This window comes from Nelumbo nucifera, chromosome 8, assembly GCF_055504915.1.
Source record: "Nelumbo nucifera cultivar China Antique chromosome 8, China Antique-T2T, whole genome shotgun sequence".
NCBI classification, from domain to species: Eukaryota; Viridiplantae; Streptophyta; class Magnoliopsida; order Proteales; family Nelumbonaceae; genus Nelumbo; species Nelumbo nucifera.
In genome coordinates, this window is record NC_142656.1 from 31,783,705 (window position 1) to 31,803,853 (window position 20,149).

At 41.2% G+C, this 20,149-nt stretch overlaps 1 protein-coding gene across 1 annotated transcript in view; it reads left to right on the forward strand.

Annotated features, from left to right (window-relative positions):
• The first annotated feature begins 442 nt into the window (after positions 1 to 442).
• Positions 443 to 20,149, forward strand: part of TBL5 (TRICHOME BIREFRINGENCE-LIKE 5) — a 39,650-nt gene continuing 19,943 nt past the window's right edge. The window contains exon 1 of the mRNA XM_010267092.2: positions 443 to 1,237. Within this exon, the coding sequence (XP_010265394.2) occupies positions 621 to 1,237 (617 nt within the window). The 5' untranslated portion in view covers positions 443 to 620. The remainder of the gene's footprint in view (positions 1,238 to 20,149) is intronic.

Sequence of the window (20,149 nt, forward strand, 5' to 3'; positions counted from 1 at the left end):
GTTTGCCATCAGGCAGTTCGCCACCAGGGAGCACTGCCGGGTAGTTTGCCACCTGGCAGTTGGCCATCAGGCAGTTTGTCACCAGGCAGTTCGTCACTAGGTAGTTCGCCACCAGGCAGTTCGCCATCAGGCAGTTCGCCACCAGGGAGCACTACTAGACAGTTCACCACCGCGCAGTTCGCCACCATGCAGTTCGCCCCTAGGCAGTTCGCCACCGGGGAGCATCACCAGGCAGTTCGCCACCAGGCAGTTCTCCCCCAGGAAGTTCGCCACCAAGTAGCTCATCACCAAGGCACGTCACCACCAGGTCAAACACGAGGTACTTAGCCAAAAAAATTTTACACATCCCAAAAAATGGTACGTGACCAAAAACGGTTACATCACTTATCAAATAAAATAAAAAATAAAATGATAATATAGGGAGAATTTCTTCTTACTTAGTACGGGGTCTCATTCACTACTCGATCATGGGAACAGCCGAAAAGCAATCCACGACAGCATTCTGATTTCCGACTATCCCCGAATAAGCAGTGAACAATTTTTCCAAAGAACTTCTAGATCTGTCTCCAATCCCTCCAACGGAGTAACAACTGAAAGCAACAGAACATGCTCCCCGAATCATGGCCTCATCCCCGCCTCAGAAGAATCGTTACACCTTTGCAACCTTCTTTATCGTTCTCTTACTCCTCATTAGCATGCTCTTATTCAGCAAGCGAGCTCTCGAGCCTTCTCTCTCTTTGTACAGGGATCTGTCGTTTAGAATCCTTTCTCCGTCTTCATCTCTCTCTACCCCCAGAATCCCGGTTGCTCCCGTCAATTTGCCGGCCTACACGGAGAGTGTAGAGACGTTTTCCCAGCCATCCACTTCGCCAATCGTTGAACCCGAATCAGAAAACGAGTTCAACACCGAGTCTTTTGGTTCAGAGAACAATAATGGGAGCAGAGATAGTGAACAGTTGGTAGAAGAGGATGTATCTTTAGTATCTATAAATGAGTCCTTTGCTTCAGTGGTTAATGATAGTATCATGGTCAAAGAGAAATCGTCACTTTGGAAAGTGAATTTGGCTGATAAATGTGATTTGTACAAGGGAACATGGGTGAAAGACGACAACTACCCAATATACAATCCTGGTTCTTGCCCTTATGTGGACGAGGCTTTTAGCTGCCAAGGAAATGGAAGACGTGATTCGGAGTATCTGAAATGGAGATGGAAGCCAGATGATTGCGATCTTCCCAGGTATGCGAATTGGGCCTTGATTTTTATTTTATTTTTTTTAACATTCTTTGTTTGGCCTTGCAAATAGATTTCAAAAGGAATACACCTTTCTGCTATTTCTTGCTGCACTTTTCAGACATGTAGGAAATATGAGTTTAGATGAAGTTGTTCTATCTTGTCTACTATAATCTAAATTGGTTGGAGCATGAACATAATACTGCTTTTATGGCCTGAGGATTAGCAAATTTTCATCAACTTGGTTCCAGAATAGAATTTATATTAGAGTTTCTATATTTAGATCAATATTTTTATGTCGAAGGACTTAAGTGAAAAGTTCAATATGTTAGATCATTTCTTCCCGAGAGCTCCACCACCCAATTAACATTGAGCCCAAAACAAATGATGTCTATGAACTCCTTGTTTAGCTAATCCATCCACCAATCCATTAGCAAACCTCCTAACCCATCTTAACTGAATTTGCATTTGTCTTGACAGCAACTTGAACCACCTGAATTCGTTTCTGAAGTGACATAATACCCCTTCTCCTTTTTTCAACCACCCAATGACTATCTTTGAGTCCTCTTCTACAATCAACGTTGTGATTCCAATTTCCTTAGCTTTTTGCACCTCAACAATAGCTGCCATGAATTCAGCTCTCACTGAGTCACCTTGCTCAATAGGCCCTGAAAATAAGCTGCAAATGTTCCCATTCCCATTTCAAATCACTCCTCTAATTCCAGAGGGACCCGGATTTCCCAAGCTACTTCCATCAAAGTTAAGTTTCATCCATCCCCCACTCGGGGGAGACCAAACCTCTAGGACCTTTTGATTCCTGGAGGAAGAAAGGGCAATTGACTCCCAGCTTTGAAATAGTCTTCCACTGAGAAATTTGGGAATAGTTTCAAAGTCTTTACCTAGTGAGGAACTCTAACTGTAACAGTCTCCAAGATTGCTTCCTTGTTTCTTTCTTTTTCCTCAAAGATTCTTAAGTTCCTTTCCTTCCGTACTGTCCACACAATTTCTGCCCTTGCACACTTCCATAAGATTCTATCTCTTCTCTTTGTGCTTCTTAGAATGGATGGGCTCAAGATTCTTTCCAAACTAATAGGAGGGATCCACCTGGAACCAAAGAGAGTAAAACCATTCCCAAATACAAGCAAAAGGGCAAGATATTGAGAGATGGAAAACATTCTCACCATTCAGCTTACACAAAATGCACCAATTGGGAGACAAGCACCAATTTGGTCTTTTCTTTTGCAGCAAGTTGCCCATGCTGATGCTCCCAAAGAAATTAGACACATCTTTCAAAGGGAGATCCCCATCCCACACATCTTCCCAGAATTTAATCCTATTACCATAAGCTAGATCATACCTGATATGCTAAAGGAATTAAGGAAGAATACCATGCACTACTTTCCAGGGTGCAACTTGGTTAGCCCTTTGCAGACTATTGACATCTCAACCATTCATAGAGAGCCCATGAATATTTGGAACCACTTTATACCACAATCTATCATTCTCCAAGGGGAAGCACCATAACCACTTACTTAAAAGAGCAAGTTTTTTTTTTTTTCCTATTAATGTTTCCTAGCCCACCCTCTTCATTCCCTTTTACAACCTTTTCCCATCTAACCAAATAATCTTTTTTTTGGGTCTCCTAGCTCCGACAAGAAGTCTCTTATCATTTTCGCCACCCTCCAACTTCTTAAGGCACTAAAGACAGACATGAAATAGATAGGGAGGTTTGCCAAGGTTGATTTAATCAAAGTAATTGCCCCCCCCCCCCCCTAAATAAGTGTAATTCCTATTTGACCCAACTAATCTTTTCTCAATTCTCTCCACCATTGGATACCAAAAGCTGACAAACCTTGGATTTCCACCTATAGCTATAATATTTTAAAGGCCATACTCCTCTTTCACACCCCAAAATTTCTACAGATGAGCCTAACTCCTTTTCATCAACATTTACACCCACCACCTCACTCTTATTCCAATTAATTTTTGAGTTAGACATTCTTTCAAAGAGGCTAACCACTAGCTTCAAATATCCAACCCCATTTGTGCTTTCCATCACAAAAACTCAAAAGGTCATATACAAATTGGAGATGGAAACCACCATTCTATTCCTCCCCATCACCCAAACTTTAACAAGGTGCAACTGGCTAGCCCTAGAAATTAACCTACTAAGAATCTTTGCCACCAAAATTAAGAGGAAAGATGCCCTCCTTATCTAAACCCTCTAATGGCTGACCCATTCACAATCACTGAAAAGTGACTAGTTTGCAAGGAACCTTTGATCCACTTGCACCACAATTCACCAAAACCACAAGACCTCATAATGTTATTTAGAAAAGCCCAATCCACCAGATCATAAGCTTTCTCCAAATCCAATTTAATTTCCACCCCCTTTTACAGCTCTTTTTTGGGCGTCCACACATTAATCAGTAATAAGAATTTGATTGATAATCTATCTGTCCTGAATAGATGCCCCTTGGTAATGAGAGATGATCCAACTCTCGAAGGGAGAATTTTCTTAATCCTCAAAGACAACACCTTGGCAATTATTTTATAAATGCTAGTAACTAAGATGAATGGCCTGAAATCCTTCGAATGATTTTCATTGGATTCTTTTGGCACTAGGGTGATAAAGGTAGAGTTCATTCTCAGATTAATTATACTCTCCTATGGAGCTCTCTAAACACTCTAAGAAGATCCAACTTAATGATCTCCAGCAATCCTGGTAAAAGGCTAATGTAAATCCATCCGGACCCAGAGACTTAGATCTATCTATGGAAAATATTGCTTCCTTGGTCTCATCTTCCTTGAACTTTTTTTTTTTTTCCAAAAGTTGGGTCTAGGAGGCATCAATTGATTCCCAATTCATCCCTTCAATTGACCATATATCACTTAGAGGCTTTAAATTAATTTATTTGAAGTGATCCGCAAAGACTTTAGCTATCTTTGCTTGATTTGTGACTTCTTACCATCAATTTCTAAACAAGAGATAAGATTTTCTGTCTTCTATCATTAACAATTGCATAAAAATACTTAGTATTAGCATCTCCCTCCATAATCCATTTCTCCCTTTATTTTTGTTTCCAACTTATTTCCTCTCTTAATGGAGTCTCCTGGAGTTTCTTCTTCAACTTTAGCCTTAATCTGTTGTCTTCCTCTATCAACGGTCCATCTGATTCCTTCTATCTATGTCCTCAATTTGCAAAATTAAATTGGAATTCTTCTCCTCCAGTCTACCAAATACTAGCTTATTCCACTTTTATTTTTGCCTTCAGCTTCTGTAGCTTCTTCAAAAATTTCTGCCCTTTCCACTCTATATGTTGTTGCTGTTCACTCCACCACTCCTTCACTCTTTGTTTAAAGACAAGAAGTGTAAGCCACATATTTTCAAACCTAAAGGGGGTAGGTCTGCCAACAACTCCTTGTTGAAAAACACAGATTGACCAATGGTCGGAGGTAATTCTTGGCAAAGTTCTCCCTAATAAACCATTCCAATGTTCTTCCCAATCAACTAAGACTAAGAATCTGTCCAATTTAGAGAAAATCAGATTAGCTTGAAGATTGGACCAAGTAACTCTTGATTGCCCCAGTGGAATGTCTCTTAGGTCAAAGGTATCAATAGAACCATTGAATTTCCTCATGCTGGTTGTTACTTTCTGCCTAGAATCATTCAATTCTTCTGCAAATCTTACCACATTAAAATCACCACCAACAAGCCATGGCCCTACCCATAAACCCCTAATATTTGCCAACTCTTCTCACATCAAATTCCTTTCTCTATAAGAATGGGTCAATAGACATTTTTTAAACCCACTCAAACTCATCCAGTCATCCTGAACATTTTTCAGTTTAACCGCTGGCACAATGAAGTTTTATTTTGACAAGTTAAAGGAAAATTTTATTATGGAAAACACAACTGGATACATCCAAAACATGTGTTAAGATAACACCCCACAAGCCCCCGGAAAGATTTCCAACCATATTGAGACCAAACTTCAAAAGAAAATCTCAAAAGAAAACAAAATGCACTGATACTGCATAAACAATATACCCAAATGGAGCATTATTAATCTTCAATCTCTTCAAACTCTTCACAGCCTCCCTCCTCGTCCCAACTTTCTCCTTCAAGAGCATCAGCAGCTTTCCTCAAACTTTCTTCCTTCCTCTTCCTTTCAAAGGCTTCAAGATTTTCTTTTCCTCTTCCTAGAACTTTCTTCCTTCCTCCTCGTCCCAACCGACACAGTGAAGTTCCCTATTAATTCCTCAAAGCACTGAACTACCTCTTCCTTCGAAGTAGTTATTATCCCCAGTGGCACCCCAAGAAGGAAGGAAGCTTCAACTTATTTCTCTTTCTCCCCAAAAGCTTCTAACCCATCTCCTGTCAAGCTCATGGACTTTAGACTCTTGGATTAGAAGAATATCTGGCTTTTCCTTTCTAATAAGTTCCTTAATTGTTCTCTTCTTTGTTGCACTCCCTAACCCCTTCATACTCCAACTGATAATTTTCATTTCAGCACCAAAACAGACTACCCTAACCTCCTTTCTTCCTATAAACTCCCTTTCCTTCTACATCCCCTTGCACTGAATTCCTTGTCCCCTTCCACATCATTAATTAATTTCTCCACTTCGTTCATCTTTCTCTTTCTTTTTCCTCCTTTCTCCTTCCCTTTCCTCATATATGCCTACACTTCCTCGGGTGTTTTTACTTCTAAGCCCAGTTTGGTAGCTAAATCTTCCACCAGGTCCTTTCCTTTATTTTCCAATCTACTTGCTCCTTCCTCTCTTCCCTTCTCTGAATCCTCACTAGTCTTTATTAAAGACTTCTTCCCTTGCTTCCCTTTCTCTTGTCTCAGCACCCTCCTCAATTTTCTCACCCTCCAGCTCCTTCTTTCTCTCTTAGTTCTCCATGACAATAGGCCTGTCCCTGTACACTTCCAAATTCTCCACTAAATCCTTGTGGCTTCCTTTTGTAGCTTCCCTTTTATCATTACATGATCCTTTGATTACACCCTCCTGTGGCTTTGGTTGGGGTTATCTAGGTCCTGAAAGGATGCCGTACAATCTGCACAAGCTTCAACACCACTACTAGTAGAAAAAATTGAACCGACAGGGATAACTGTTAGAGTTAGATCTCGAAAAGTCAGAGAGAGAGAGAAGAGAACACAACAGATTGGTGGGTGTGACACTATGTGTCAGTCGACACCCTAAAAGATATATTTATATTAAAAAGATAAAAGGATGAATTTGCCCTTAGTGTACAAAAGAAAGAGAGTACAAAGGATAGTTATACAACAAATAAAGTAAAAGTACAAAAATAGCGTTGCGGCTAGATCTTCTCATAGTCTCTACACTCACCCTCAAACTGATGCCTAGGAATAAGCATCAGTTTGTCCATGAGAAATAGATGCCAAGCCCGAGTCATTACTTTAGTCAACAAGTCTGCTAGTTGGAGCCTAGAGGAGACATGAGGAAGAGATATGTTACCCTCAAGAAGGAGATCATGGATGAAGTGGCAATCAACTTCTATGTGTTTGGTGTGCTCATGGAAGACGGGGTTGGAAGCAATTTTAATTGCACTGACATTGTCTACATAGAGAGGAACAGATGATGGTGGTTCATGAAGTATTTCAAATAGAAGAGCCCAAAGCCATATGATCTCACTAGACATGGAAGACATAACCATGTATTCACCTTCAGTAGTAGATCTGGACTAGTATCTTGTTTCTTGCACTTCCACGAGATAAGAGAGTTGCCTAAGAATACACACCAGCTAGTAGTAGACCGTCGGGTGTCAGGTAGCCAGCCCAATCAGCATCCGCATAAGCTATAAGGCTAATAGAGGATGAGGAAGAGAAGAATATCCCATGTAACAGGGTGCCTCACACATATCTAATGAGAGGAACTGTAGATAAATGAGGTTGTCTTGGGGAAGACACAAACTGGCTCACTATCTGAACTGCATAAGATATATTTGGCCGAGTCATGGTGAGATATATTAAACTGCCCACTAATTGACGATAAAGGTTAGGATTTTCAAGGAGAGAACCATCATCTTTGCTAAGTTTCAAGTTCAATTCTAGTGGGGTATCCACAATCTTGGAGTCACTAAGATTTGCCAGTTTGACGAGATCAACCACATACTTTTGTTGGTTAACAAAGTAGCCCCGAGAGTTATTGCTCACTTCAAGTCCCAAGAAGTATGTCAAAGGCCCCAAGTCCTTCATCTTAAAGAACTCACTGAGTAATTGTTGTAGCCTAGCAATTCCTTTTGTATCATCCCCTGTAATGAGAATGTCATCAACATAGAGGAGTAATATCGTTATTCCCTGCTTCCGCCTTGAGATGAATAAAGAATAATCAAAAGAACTCTGGATAAAGCCAACATCGGTGATGACAGATCTGAACTTCTCAAACCAGGCCCTAGGAGCTTGCTTCAGGCCATAAAGTGACTTTTTTAGACGACAAACAAGCTGCGGGTCTGTACAATATCCAGGAGGAGGCTTCATTATAGACTGTCTCTTTCAACTCCCCATGGAGAACAACATTCTTGACATCCATCTGATGGATTGACCACTATTTGGCTGCAGATACAACCATTAGAAGTCTTACAATGGTCATCTTAGCTACAGGAGCAAAGGTCTCCTCATGGTCTATCCCATATTCTTATTTGTAGCCTTGTGCAACCAGCCTAGCTTTGTATCTATCTAGGCTTCCATTGGATTTTAGTTTCACAGAGTAGACCCATCTATTTCCTATGAGAGATGTCTCAGGTGGAGCTTTGACCAAGTCCCAGGTGTCATTCTCAAGAAGGGCTCGAATGTTAGAATCCATGGCATCTTTCCAGTGTGTTTCTACTACAACCTACTGGTAAGATCTGGAAATGTTTGTGGCAGATAAAACAGGAAAAAGAGCTATGGTCTGGTGAAAAACCATAACAGTCAGGTGGGCGAGAAATTCTAGAAGAACGATGTAGAGTGGGAACAGTAGGTTCAGGGGGAAGGTCAGGTACACTTAGTGAGGCAACTAGAGTGATTGGATCAACAACTGATGGCGGAGCAGAGGGGGGCATTGAGACTGAAGAAGGTCGTTGCTTCTTGAAGTAGGTTTGAAATTGTTGTGGAGGTGACAAAGGAATGTCTGAGGTACCCGTAGAATCAAAACTGTGCAACAAGGAAATGGGGAGGAGCTAGGAATTTTACAATATGTTCAAAGAAGGACACACTTTCAAGAAAAACTACATTATGAGAGATTCTAATATGACGAACCGAAGGATCATAGCATAGGAACCCATTATGTTCAGAACTGCACCCCATAAAGGCACACTAAGCTGCTTGTGTAGTTAACTTCGTGCGTTCATGAGGTGGGAGGTGGACAAAACAAGCACAACCAAAAACCCTAAGCATGGATAGGTCAGGGGATTTGTGAAAGAGAGATTAAAAAGGAGAAGAGTTATTCAAAACAGATGACGAAAGACGATTTATGAGATACATAGCAGTGTTGGCCGCCTCCACCCAAAACCAAGAGGGGACATGAGAATCTTGTAGAAGTGTCTTGACTACACTCAAGATATGCCCATTCTTCCTTTTTGCTACTCTGTTTTGTTGTGGGGGTGCCTATACAAGATTTTAGGGGTTGAATTCCATGTTTATACTGTCCCCTTGAATTCGATCGTAGCACACATGTTCGAGCATCAAATTGGGTAGTAACATAGGTGTGAAAGTGTTTAAATACTGTCTACACTTTAGATTTCTTTCGGAGAAAATAAATCCAAGTGAAACGGGTGCAATCGTCAATAAAGGTCACAAAGTACTTATATCCTAGCCATGAGACAATTGGAGACGACCAGACATCACTATATATTAAATAAAAAGGAACTGTTGCATGATCAGAGTGAGAAGGAAAAGGTAAAATATGACTCTTACATAAACCCCAAGTGATGCAATCTTTATTCACATTCTCAAAAGAAATAGTAGAAATAGGTAAACTACTAGAAGCAAATAATTGATCAAGTTTCTTAGAGAATGGATGGCCCAAGCATTTATGCCACAAGTTCCAATCATTATTACAGTTAACAGATTCAAAACTAGAAGTAGTAGAAATCAAACACGAAGTAGAAGCAGGTGCAGCCTTATTCTTCTCAAATTCCAAAGCAAATAGTCTTCCCAGTTTACACTCCTTCCCCTTCACCTCCCCAGTTTGCTAGTCCTGTATCAAACAACCATCAGAAGTGAATGAGATATTGTTACCTTCCTCTACAAGTTGGCCAATAGAAATTAAATTGGTGGTAAGCTTAGCTACAAATAATGTTTTGGATAAATGAAATGGAGATGACTTAGAAGTAGATAAATACAAATCATCACATCCAAGTATATCTAATTTCTCACCATTAGCAGTAACAATGTGTTTATTGGGAAGATGGGGTTTGGTGCACTGACCAAGTGTGGCCCCTGTCATATGGTTAGAGGCTCTTGAGTCAATATACCAGAGATGATTCAGTGAGGGACAATAGGTCGGTGACTTACCAGACAGACCAATAGCAGAGAAGATTGAAGAGATGACCGAGGAGATAAGCTGTTGAATCCGTTCTTCAAACATGCCACCTGAAGTGTCATTTGGCCAGCCACAAAAGTAATGGAGGACACTGCATCTGATCCATCTACAGTTGTCTGACAAGCCTTGTAGCTTCCTTTCTTCTAATTTGATCCACTGCTTTCCTGAGGTTGAGTAGGGCATTCAGTAATAATATGGCCGGATTGCTTACAATAAGTGCATGTATTCTTTTTCTTGTAGTGGGAGACATGTCTAAACTCCTTACACTCATAGCACTATACTTTAGAGAAGTCCTTCCCCTTTGGTTTTGTTGCCAGGAAGACAATATCAATGTTGGACTCTTTTCTTCCATCCAGAGTAGTCTGTGTGACAAATCTGGTTTCAGCCCTCAAATCCCCAAGAATAGTATCCAGGTCAGGAAGTGTTCCTCGGCTCAGGATATTAGATCTGACAACTTCGAACTCAGGCCTGAGATGCATTAGGAAGTGCATAATCTTCCTTCTATCAAAATGTTCCTTCATATACTTCACGCAACATTCCGATGGATCCTTTCCCATGTGTACAAGCTCATACTCTGTCCAAAGGTTAATAAACCCAGCATAATACTCCTAGACCTTCCTTTCTCCTTGATAATATGAGAAGATGTCGACCTCTATTTGGTACTGTCTCGAGGTGTTTGATTGCTAATATATTTTCTCGAGATACTCATACATCTCATAGGCAGTCCTGTATCATCTCATAGGAATTGCAATATCAGTTTCAACCGATCCTAGGATCCATGATGCGATTTTCGCATTATCAATTCTCCACTGATTAAGATCCTTAATGTCTGAATCATCAGGTTTAACTACATATCCATCCAGATATCCCCAGAGACCTTTTTCCTCCACATGAAATTGAAAATTAAATTTCCAAAGTGCATAGTTCGTACCATTAAACTTAATAGGGAGAACTTCCATCCTTTCTGATGCCATTGAATCACAAGAGCAAGAAAACCACAAAGAGTAGTGTTCAAAACAGAGGAAAGAAAGAGGTACCTTTCAGCTGATGTCTAGAAAAGGAAACTGTAAGGGTCTGCCAAACTCAGAAGTGGCTCAAAACCCTTCTAAATCAAATCCAATTCAAACCAAACCAACTAGAGTCAGTAGATGTTCTCTGGGCGACACTAAATCCAAAGTTTCAGCCTAGTTTCATCCTGATCCGATGCCTCTAGAGGGAGATCCAACAAAAAAAAGAAATCTGATGGTGCAACAGTCCAGGAAAAGTGTCTGTAGAGTTCTGATTGAATGCAGCCTCAAATAAGGGATTCAAGAGCACTTGAGAGCCTCTGAAATACTGTTAGGGAGTACTCTAGATAGCAGAGAAGAAAAGGGTTATGAAGAGGTTATATGCAGATCAGGTCGTGACCTGCTTTGATACCATGTCAGAGTCAGATCGAAAAGTTAGAGAGAGAGAGAGAGAGAGAGAGAGAGAGAGAGAGAGAGAGAGAGAAGAGAACATAGCAGATTGGTGGGTGTGACACACTGTGTCAGTAACACCCTAAAAAATATATTTATATTAAAAGGATAAAAGGACAAATCTGCCCTTAGTTTACAAAAGAGAGTAACATGGATAGTTATACAACAAATAAAAGGAAAAGAACATTGGAGCAAGACTTGCAGAGGCCCCTGGGTAGGTTCTTTAACCTGTTCAGTCTCTTGACCCCTTTCCCCCTTGCAATCAGTTGAGCTTCTTGGATAGGGTAGAGCTGTGCATTTGTCTGGGCCAAAAATGAGCTTGCCACCAAAATCGATGTATCCGCACAAGTATTCAGGTTCAAATGCTTGTCCAACCTCTGGATACCCATCCTTGCTGTTGAATTGTTAATGTTTCTCTTCCTCTTTGATCCCTGTGTATCCTCTGCAGCCTTCCCCTTCTCTACACCCATCTCTTTCATAATCTGGCAATCTCCAGGAACATTTTCTTATTCTGAAAATCGCGTACAACTAACTCTATCCACGCCGAAAAGATCTGATAAGTGAAAATCCTCTAGATCCAGCATCACTTGCACTGTTCCCTCCACACTACCAATATTAGTTTCATTGTCAGAGCAGCTATCTTCCTCAATTAATCCAGCCAAAATCTTTGTTCTCCTCTTTTCGATCATCTTTGATTCTTGAATACCTTGGATTGGGTCAGTTGTTGGGAGATTGAACCTTAACCCATTGAAGTGCATTGGAGAATGAAGCTTTTGTTCTGTTGGTCTTCGATGGGGATGATGATAGACAAACCTTATTGTCCCCCATTGACTTCAATAGTTCCCCCTGGCATGCGACTTTTAAAGAATCACTTGCATCTGGTTGAACTGCTGGTTCGTCTTGCTGGTTTAGGCAGGTTTCTTCGTTTTTCTTCTCCGGCCTACCCTGCTCTTAAGTACCTCTATGTAGGATTTAGAATTTGAATCAAAATAATTTGAATTTGCCCAATCTTAGGAAGTTGGAGCGGTCCCTTTTCCCCGTTCGACATTTAAACTTCCTTGTTTAATACTCCCATCAATTCCCATTTATAAGCCTCTTCTTCTCTGCCACGTGGCAACCAACCCACCATGTCATCTTCTTCTTCAACCTCCTGTTCTATTCCCCAAAGAGACGCTTCAGTTTCCGATGCAATCCAGAGACTTCACCATCCCCCTTCAGCGAGCAGCTCCAGGGGATGTGGGATCGAATCTGGTTTTGCTCCCACAATCTTCATTCTCACAGCTCTGAGGTCGGAAAGATTGAAAGCTACTAAAATGCTTCAACAGACTGCTACAATTTTATCCAGAACTCGGAACTTCCACAGATTAAAGGGAAGTCCGAAGATCCTGATCTCTGTTTGTCCTCCATTCAACTCCTTTAAATTGCAGAAAGGATTCCACCTTTCAATCAACATCCCGCCCTCTCTGGTCGGCAGCTTCATTGTTTCAGTAATGGCTCCAGTGAAGTCTATAACAACTTTCTTCTCATCAAACGGCATTGCCCAGGGAGAGTTCTCACAGCGGGATAACTGCTAAGAGATCCGCCAAAAGACCTTTCCAATCCACTACTTTCTTTCTTGCAGAGATTTACCACATCTTCTTCCAATCTTCCAACGTTCCTTCCACCATGGTCTTCAGTAATTTCAGACCACTGCACACTATCTCCTCCTTGAAATCTTCTGTTTTGCTTTAAATCATGTCCCACTACCAGCTTTGAAATTTGCTCAGTCAAAACCTCAAGCCCCATCCTGTTCTGCCACCTTCTCTGTTCTAGGTCTTCTAACACCTCTGTGATCTTGACCCAGCCATGTTTTCCCTTTCCCTATGGAAAGCAAATGAGTTGTCTTTGATTGTTTCCAAAAGTTTCAGTCAACATGATGAAAGATCCCCCCATCATTGCATTTCACAGTTGCAGAATATCTTCTCCCTTGCTTGTCTAATTCTCCCAACCTGGTGACATGATGGTTAACACTGCCCCATCAATAAATTCCTTAAACCAGTCCAAAGAATGCTTGAACAGAACCATCATTGATCTCCTATGCTCTCTGATTTTCACCGCTGAGCCTCCATTTGTTTCCTCGAACAAGAAGATTTCCTTTTCAACCATCACCTCCTTCCTCCACTTTGTTGCTGGAGTAAAGCCTGTGGCTGCTTCTGAGTGTCTCACGTCCCTTGGGTTCGTCTCTTCCATCATCACCTCCTTCGTCTGCTTATTGTGGGTAAATTTGGCTTATGGTGGAAAATGTCAACTAATCAATCTAAATCTTCAGTTGATTTCACCTCATGTAGTTTTCTAACTTTGATTTATTTACGTCAATGGGTCAGAAATATACACCAGAACCAATGTAAATTGACTCTCTTTACATTCCGGTTTATACAAAGTATAACAGATCAATGGTTTCTATTTATGAATATTCACCTCAACTCAGCCTTTATTCCAACATTTTGGGGTCGGCTGGATGAATCCTTTCCAGCCATTGTGCTCTACTAGGTCTGTTTTCTGTCAAACAAGAAATTCTTAAATAATTTTTATTTTTTATCACTTTAGACCAGTTTTCATTGGTCTTTCCCTTGCCATTTTAGAGCCCTCTAGGTGAACTAATCCACTCCTAAAGTGCAGTCATTGGTCATCTATGCAAATGATGAACCAATGTTCTCTCTATCAAGGGAAAAGTTTTCTGTTAACTTACGACTTCTAAAATCAACTTTTTCCACTTCAGGCCATGTTTTCTTTATCTTCCCCTTGCTCTTTTAGATCCTTTTACCTGCACTAATTCACTCCTCACAGGTGTGGTCATTGGCTGTCTATGCATACGACCAACTATTTTGCTATATCAGGAGCCATGCTTTCTGTCAAATAGTAACGTCTTAAATCATTTTTTACCACTTCAGATTCTTTGGTCTTCACCTTTCTGTTTTGGAGCTCAGTACTTGCATCAATTCATTCCTCATAGGTGCAATCGTTGGCCATCTATGTACATGACCAAAGCATCTTAGCTGACTTCCTCTCATCTTGCTACTAATTGGAGCTACTTATAAGTCTTCTTTAATGTTCTCATTTCTTATTGTCGTTTCTGGCTTTGCTACTCATCCTTTTGACATCCTTATTCCAGCCACTCTCTTTTTTTGAACATTTTATTTTCCCATCACTGTCCAATGTAGTAATGTTGATCTTATAAAGATCTTATAGATTTGGACTTGGTTGTGAACAAGGAAGTGGAAGTGAGTAAAACTTTAGGTTTATTCTTTTTAGGAGGAGAAGAATTTACAAGGAAGATGTTTTAAAGAGATGGAGGAAAGGGATAGAGTATGGGTTCAATTTAGGGGTAAAGTAATGCCAAGTTAAATTTGAGATTTTGGGGCTTGATGGGGTGGTTGATAGAGAAGGAGGTGTGGAAGTGGTAACATCTTTAATCTTTTGATCCGCTAAATCTTCGATCATTTCTTCTGATCTGCTATATTCGGGGGGGGGTGGTTCTTCAATCATTTCCTTCCTTCCTCTTCATCATCTTTAAATTTCTTCTTCTTTCACAAGAGCCCGTTGTTCTTCGATCATTTCCTTACTTCCTCCTCCTCTTCTTCTTCTTCTTCTTCTTCTTCTTCTTCTTCTTCTTCTCTTCTCCTTTCACAAGAGCTCGTTGGTGTCCATGTGGCTGCTTTAAAAGGCTTGGTAGAGCTGATCGTTCTCAAGACATGCAAGGAAAAGAAGGTGAGAACTAGACCCCATCTCACCAGCACATTTGATTTGGTTATTAGGGTTCTTCAATCATTTCCTTCCTTCCTCCTCATCTTTAAATTTCTTCTTCTTCTTCTTTCACAAGAGCCCGTTGTTCTTCGATCATTTCCTTCCTTCCTCCTCTTCTTTAAATTTCTTCTTCTTCTTCTCCTTTCACAAGAGCCCATTGGTGTCCGTGTGGATGCTTCAAAAGGCCTAGTAGAGCTGATCGTTCTCAAGACAGGCAAGGAAAAGAAGATTCTGTTAGGACTTGGGTAACTTCCAGTTGACTTAGTTTTAACTTCTAAGTTTAAACTATGGCTGAAGATAAGCAATGCCTAATCCATCCTCTTCATTTCACATCAAAACCGATTTTTTGAAGAAGGTAATCCACAAAGCCCTATCGTATGTGATCATAGGCCTTCTCCATGTCAGGGATGGAGAGGTTCGAATTAGTGGGAAGATGAAGAAAGGAGGCAACCGTTGAAGCAAAACATTTTAAGTTCGAGGAAGTGAAGTCAAGGAAACTGGTATCACTGTCCGCTGAAAATCAGAGAAGAGAAAAGAGCATCCATGTACCTACCGAAGGATGTGGTCGTATGGTTAAAAGGCTTTTTGGATGTAGCCATAGTTTCAAGAAGATCTTAGAATTGGAAGAATAGGATGAAATTTAACGGTAAGGTTTGAAGCAAAACAACGTTTCAATAGGAAAGGGTGGTTCATCACAGTCACGGAGTGGTTCGGATTGGGCAAAAAACAAATGATATGCATCCCCTTTGGAAATCAGAGTGAAGGTTCGGCGAGTGTGGCGAAAGAACTACAGGAGTTCTTGTGGAGAAACGAGGAGCAATCAAGACAAACCCAGGCCAACAACAGAGAAGCATTCCAATCAAAAACAGGGTCGGGAAAGGAAGAAGACGGGAAGGGTATGGATTGGAGTAAAAAGTATGTGGTTTCTACAAAAAAGAAGGTGGCCAAATGGAGATCGGTTGCAGAGGAACTAAACAAAAATTGAAAATTGAAGGTACCTTCAATCTGTGACCATTTCAAGCAATTAAGGCTCTGTTAGAAGTGGATAAGATGGTTGGGGAGATTTACGCTCTCCCTATTCAGACCTCGGAAGGTATAATTGTGGTTAGCTAGTGGACACCAAGTGCAAATCGCATAGATCAAACAGAAGTATTCCAACTGAAAGTTTTAGGACTGCCATTCAATCTATGGTCCCCTGAAACATTCAAACAAATCACTTCCCAGTGCGGAAGGCATTGGAAGAGCTGGACACTTCAAATCTCAATGCAGCGGTAATGGGGTTGAAAGGGGTTAAAGCGGAAGAAGTTCCAAGAACAATGAAGCTGGAGATAGGAGAATCTCAGGCCGTGGTTTGGTTGCTCTCGTCAATGGAGGAGAGACTATGGAGAAACTTGTGGAAGGTTGAAGATGATGATGTGGCAAGGGTCAAAGAATTAAAGAAGGTTGACCATTTTGGCAATACAAAGGAAAATGAACAGTTGTCCAGTTCAAAAATTAGAAATCAGGAAACTAATGAAACCTTTAAATCCAAGCCATCTATTAACGTATGCGTGGATTCCAAACGGCCGTTTGCGGGGGTGACAGTTGGATCGTTCAATAAACCCTCCTTTAATGCTAAGCACACGCCATTGGTAAGTCCGGTGTGTGACCGAGCGAACCAGTATGCGGTTCAGCCCAAAGGATGGTGGACAATAGCAAGCATCTATCATCATCTTTATCGACCCCTGCTGTTTGTCCCCCCGCCGCAGGTTTAACATAGAGAAGCAGGGCCGCCACTAAAGTCCCAGGGGACTTTGGAAAAGGAAGTGGTGACACTTGGGTATGGAAACCGGTGTCGACGAACAACTCTACATCCTCTGATAAGCCAAATCCGAAGTTTAACAGACACGAGAGCGATGAATCCGAAGAGGAAAGTGTTAGACAGTGTATGCCCTTAGCTCCAATCAGATTGATGTACTTGATAACATTTATTGTAAATGAATAAAAGTGCATAATTGATTCATGTGTTTTGGTGTGTTTCTGTGTAATACCCTTAAACTGGACACTTATGAGACTCGTGTTAGTTTAGAATCTTCACAGCCGTTGGATGAATCTAGGGAGATTTATCTTGCCAAGGCCGACACTGATGTGCCGCCAGGTTGGTTGGGGTGGCTTGTCTCAACTGCCAGGGTGAGACCTGAGGTACATGTAGTGTGGGTTTTCTTGAAACCCTGAACCAGACCAAATTCCAGTATTGCCTTGGACCTTGGAGATAGATGGGCAAAACTGGAATGTTACACCTAACCCCTAGACTCGATTATGGCATTGCACTAGGTGTCGGATTGGGCTGTCTTTGATATGCCAATCAGTGAGATCCTTAGAGGGGGTCAAAACCTAGGTATGTTGGGATAGTCCGAGAATTCATCTGAGTGGGTGATCATAGTGACAGGATCAACCCCTTTGTCAGACAAAGTGAATGATCGGGTAATGCACTCTCTCTGATGGAAACCTAAACTGCCGACAGTTGATTTCAAACTTTGAGATTTCTTTTGCAAAATATATTTATATAGAGATATACATATATATATATATATATATTATGGTTTCAAAATGTTTGCAAAAGGTTTTAATTCCTGGGATCCATGTGAGTAGAGAGTGTAGCACTGTTCCTTGCAACCGAGGGAGAGGTCCTCTCTTGTCGGGCAGTGTTTGATCATTATGGGCTGAGAGGTTAAGTGTAAGACCATTGAGGGTAATACCTGATGGGCTAATCTTGCATCTGCCCACAGTCCTTGGGTTTTCATAAGGTGGCTGGACCCAAGGACCATTTATTGTAAATATTGGGCCCATTAAGAGCCTATGGTGATGGACTCAGGGGTTCACTGTCTCTTACAGTGAATTCGGCCAGGCCTTGTAACAAAGGCTGGGCTGAACCCACGCCATACAAAGAGAGCCAACTGAGCAGCAGGTTAAGGGGTAAGTGAGCACATAAGCTTAATAAGCCCAATTTGAACTGGGTTTAAGCTAGATAATTAAAAGGAGGCAAGATAGGATTTATAATCTGATTTGGATTAGCTAAAGGATAAGATAAGTCTTATCTATTCAAGAGTCCAGATCCACATATTAGATTTGGATTAAGGAACTCTCTCCTAATTAGATAAGGAGGCTGATCCTGAGAAGGCTATAAATAAGGGGGCGAATTCCTCAGTTAAAGAACACAACAATCTGCAAAATTCTCCCCTTGTTCTTGCCATCCCTACCCAGTTCAATCTCCACTTGTGGAACTGATCAAGAAAGGTTCTTGATATTGTTTCTTGGCTGAAGAAACAATTTGAAGTCGTGCTCACTAACCCTTTACTCCATTCTTGCTGAAGAACCGTCCTGCTGATCCTGCTTCACTACGCATTGTGTCATCCTCAGTGGAAGCGGGTTTTGGTTTTCTCCTTGGGTGTGAACACCTTCATTGGGAGTTACTGCTACTTCATATCAGGTATATCCCTCTCCTTCGTTTTGGTTTCAGATCTGGTATGGTTTTGTTTCAAGAATGATCATTGAAAATGCAGTTTTCTAAAATAGGGAATACGATTCCCAGCTGGGAGAGAGAAATTTTTGAAATTTTGCCCAACCTTGCAGGGTTCGGCCATCCATATGATGGATCTCTCATCCCTTCAGAAAGTGACTCGGAAGACCTATTGCAAGAGAAGGCGTATCATTCGGAGCTAGAAGATAGCATCAGAAGTGTCAACACTGCTAAAATGTGCATTCTATGGGAAGATGAAATGATGGGAACAGAGCTACTGTTTGAAGACCCCTCTAACTACTCCAGTTTGGTTCCAAGAGAAGAATCGGGTGATGGAACTGCGCCAGTCTTAGGGGCGTACTCAGTGCCAGTCATGAGGGAAGATGAAGAAATCCCAGGGGAGACTCATCGTCAAGATACAAATAAAGGAGTGCTGGATCTTGGCACTAACCCAAACAAAGAAGCACAGGAGGAACAGAAAATTGATGCTATATCAGTATTGCCTACCAAGGGTTCCGGTTCAGAGGGTATTGATAAAGGGAAGGTTTTAGAATTGCTGCCACAGGGAGTCCCTAACTCCGTTTCTCTGTGTTTACCATTTCAATCTATGGGTCATTGTATACATCCCTCTAAGATTTGTTTATCGAATTGTGCAGGTACAACCAATGCCACTCCTCCTTTGAATGCTCTAATGGATTGTGCCACATCGCAAGATTCTGAAAACTTTTCGGACAATAGCTTAGAACAAGAGAGAGCTAGAATCTGGTTCCTAATTTTGGAAAACCTTCTGGACCCGACCATAGGACTGGAGAATAGTGAAAATAGAGTAAACCACCCCTTCACCCAACCAAAGTCAGTATCCTGAACCTTAATCCAGGAGGATGTTAGGAGGTTGAATCAGGAGGAGAAAGAAGAGTCGGAAGGAAACAAAAGACTGGGAAGAAAGAGTGAAGGGAGTAAGGTATATTTAAGGAAGAAAGGAAAGGAAATAAGAAGAAAGAAAAGCGAGTTAGAGAAGCTTAAGTGTGGAATTAATTATGAGAAGAAGGAAGAGGGGAGCCTGGAAAGGAAAAGAGGGGAACAATAGGCAACCATTGATAAGGGGTTTCAAGCAGGTTGAAATGAAGATAGTCAGCTGGAATGCAAGAGGCCTTGGAAGTGCCAAGAAGAGGAGAATAATCAGGAATACTCTCAAAAAAGAAAGACCAGATCTGATTTTGATTGAAGAAACCAAACTATCTGAGCTGAATATAAGGTGGATAAGAAGCATTTGGGGAGCTAGGGGTTTAAGCTGGTCTTTTGCCCCATCATGGGGAGCCTCAAGGGGGATCTTGACCATTTGGAAAAATGAGGAAATGGAATGTGTAGAGGAATTGATTGGTAGATACTTGGTCTCCCTAAAAATTAGAAGACCCTCGGATGAGAGAGAATGGGTGGTAACAAATGTATATGGTCCCAACTCCTATAGAGACAGGGAGGCTTTTTGGGAGGAGTTATGTGCTATTAGAGGGATTTGGGAGGGACCATGGTGTGTGGGAGGTGATTTCAATGTTATCAGATTTTCAGGAGAAACAAACAAGCCGAACCAAAGAATCACTACTAGCATGAGGAAGTTTAATAACTTCATTG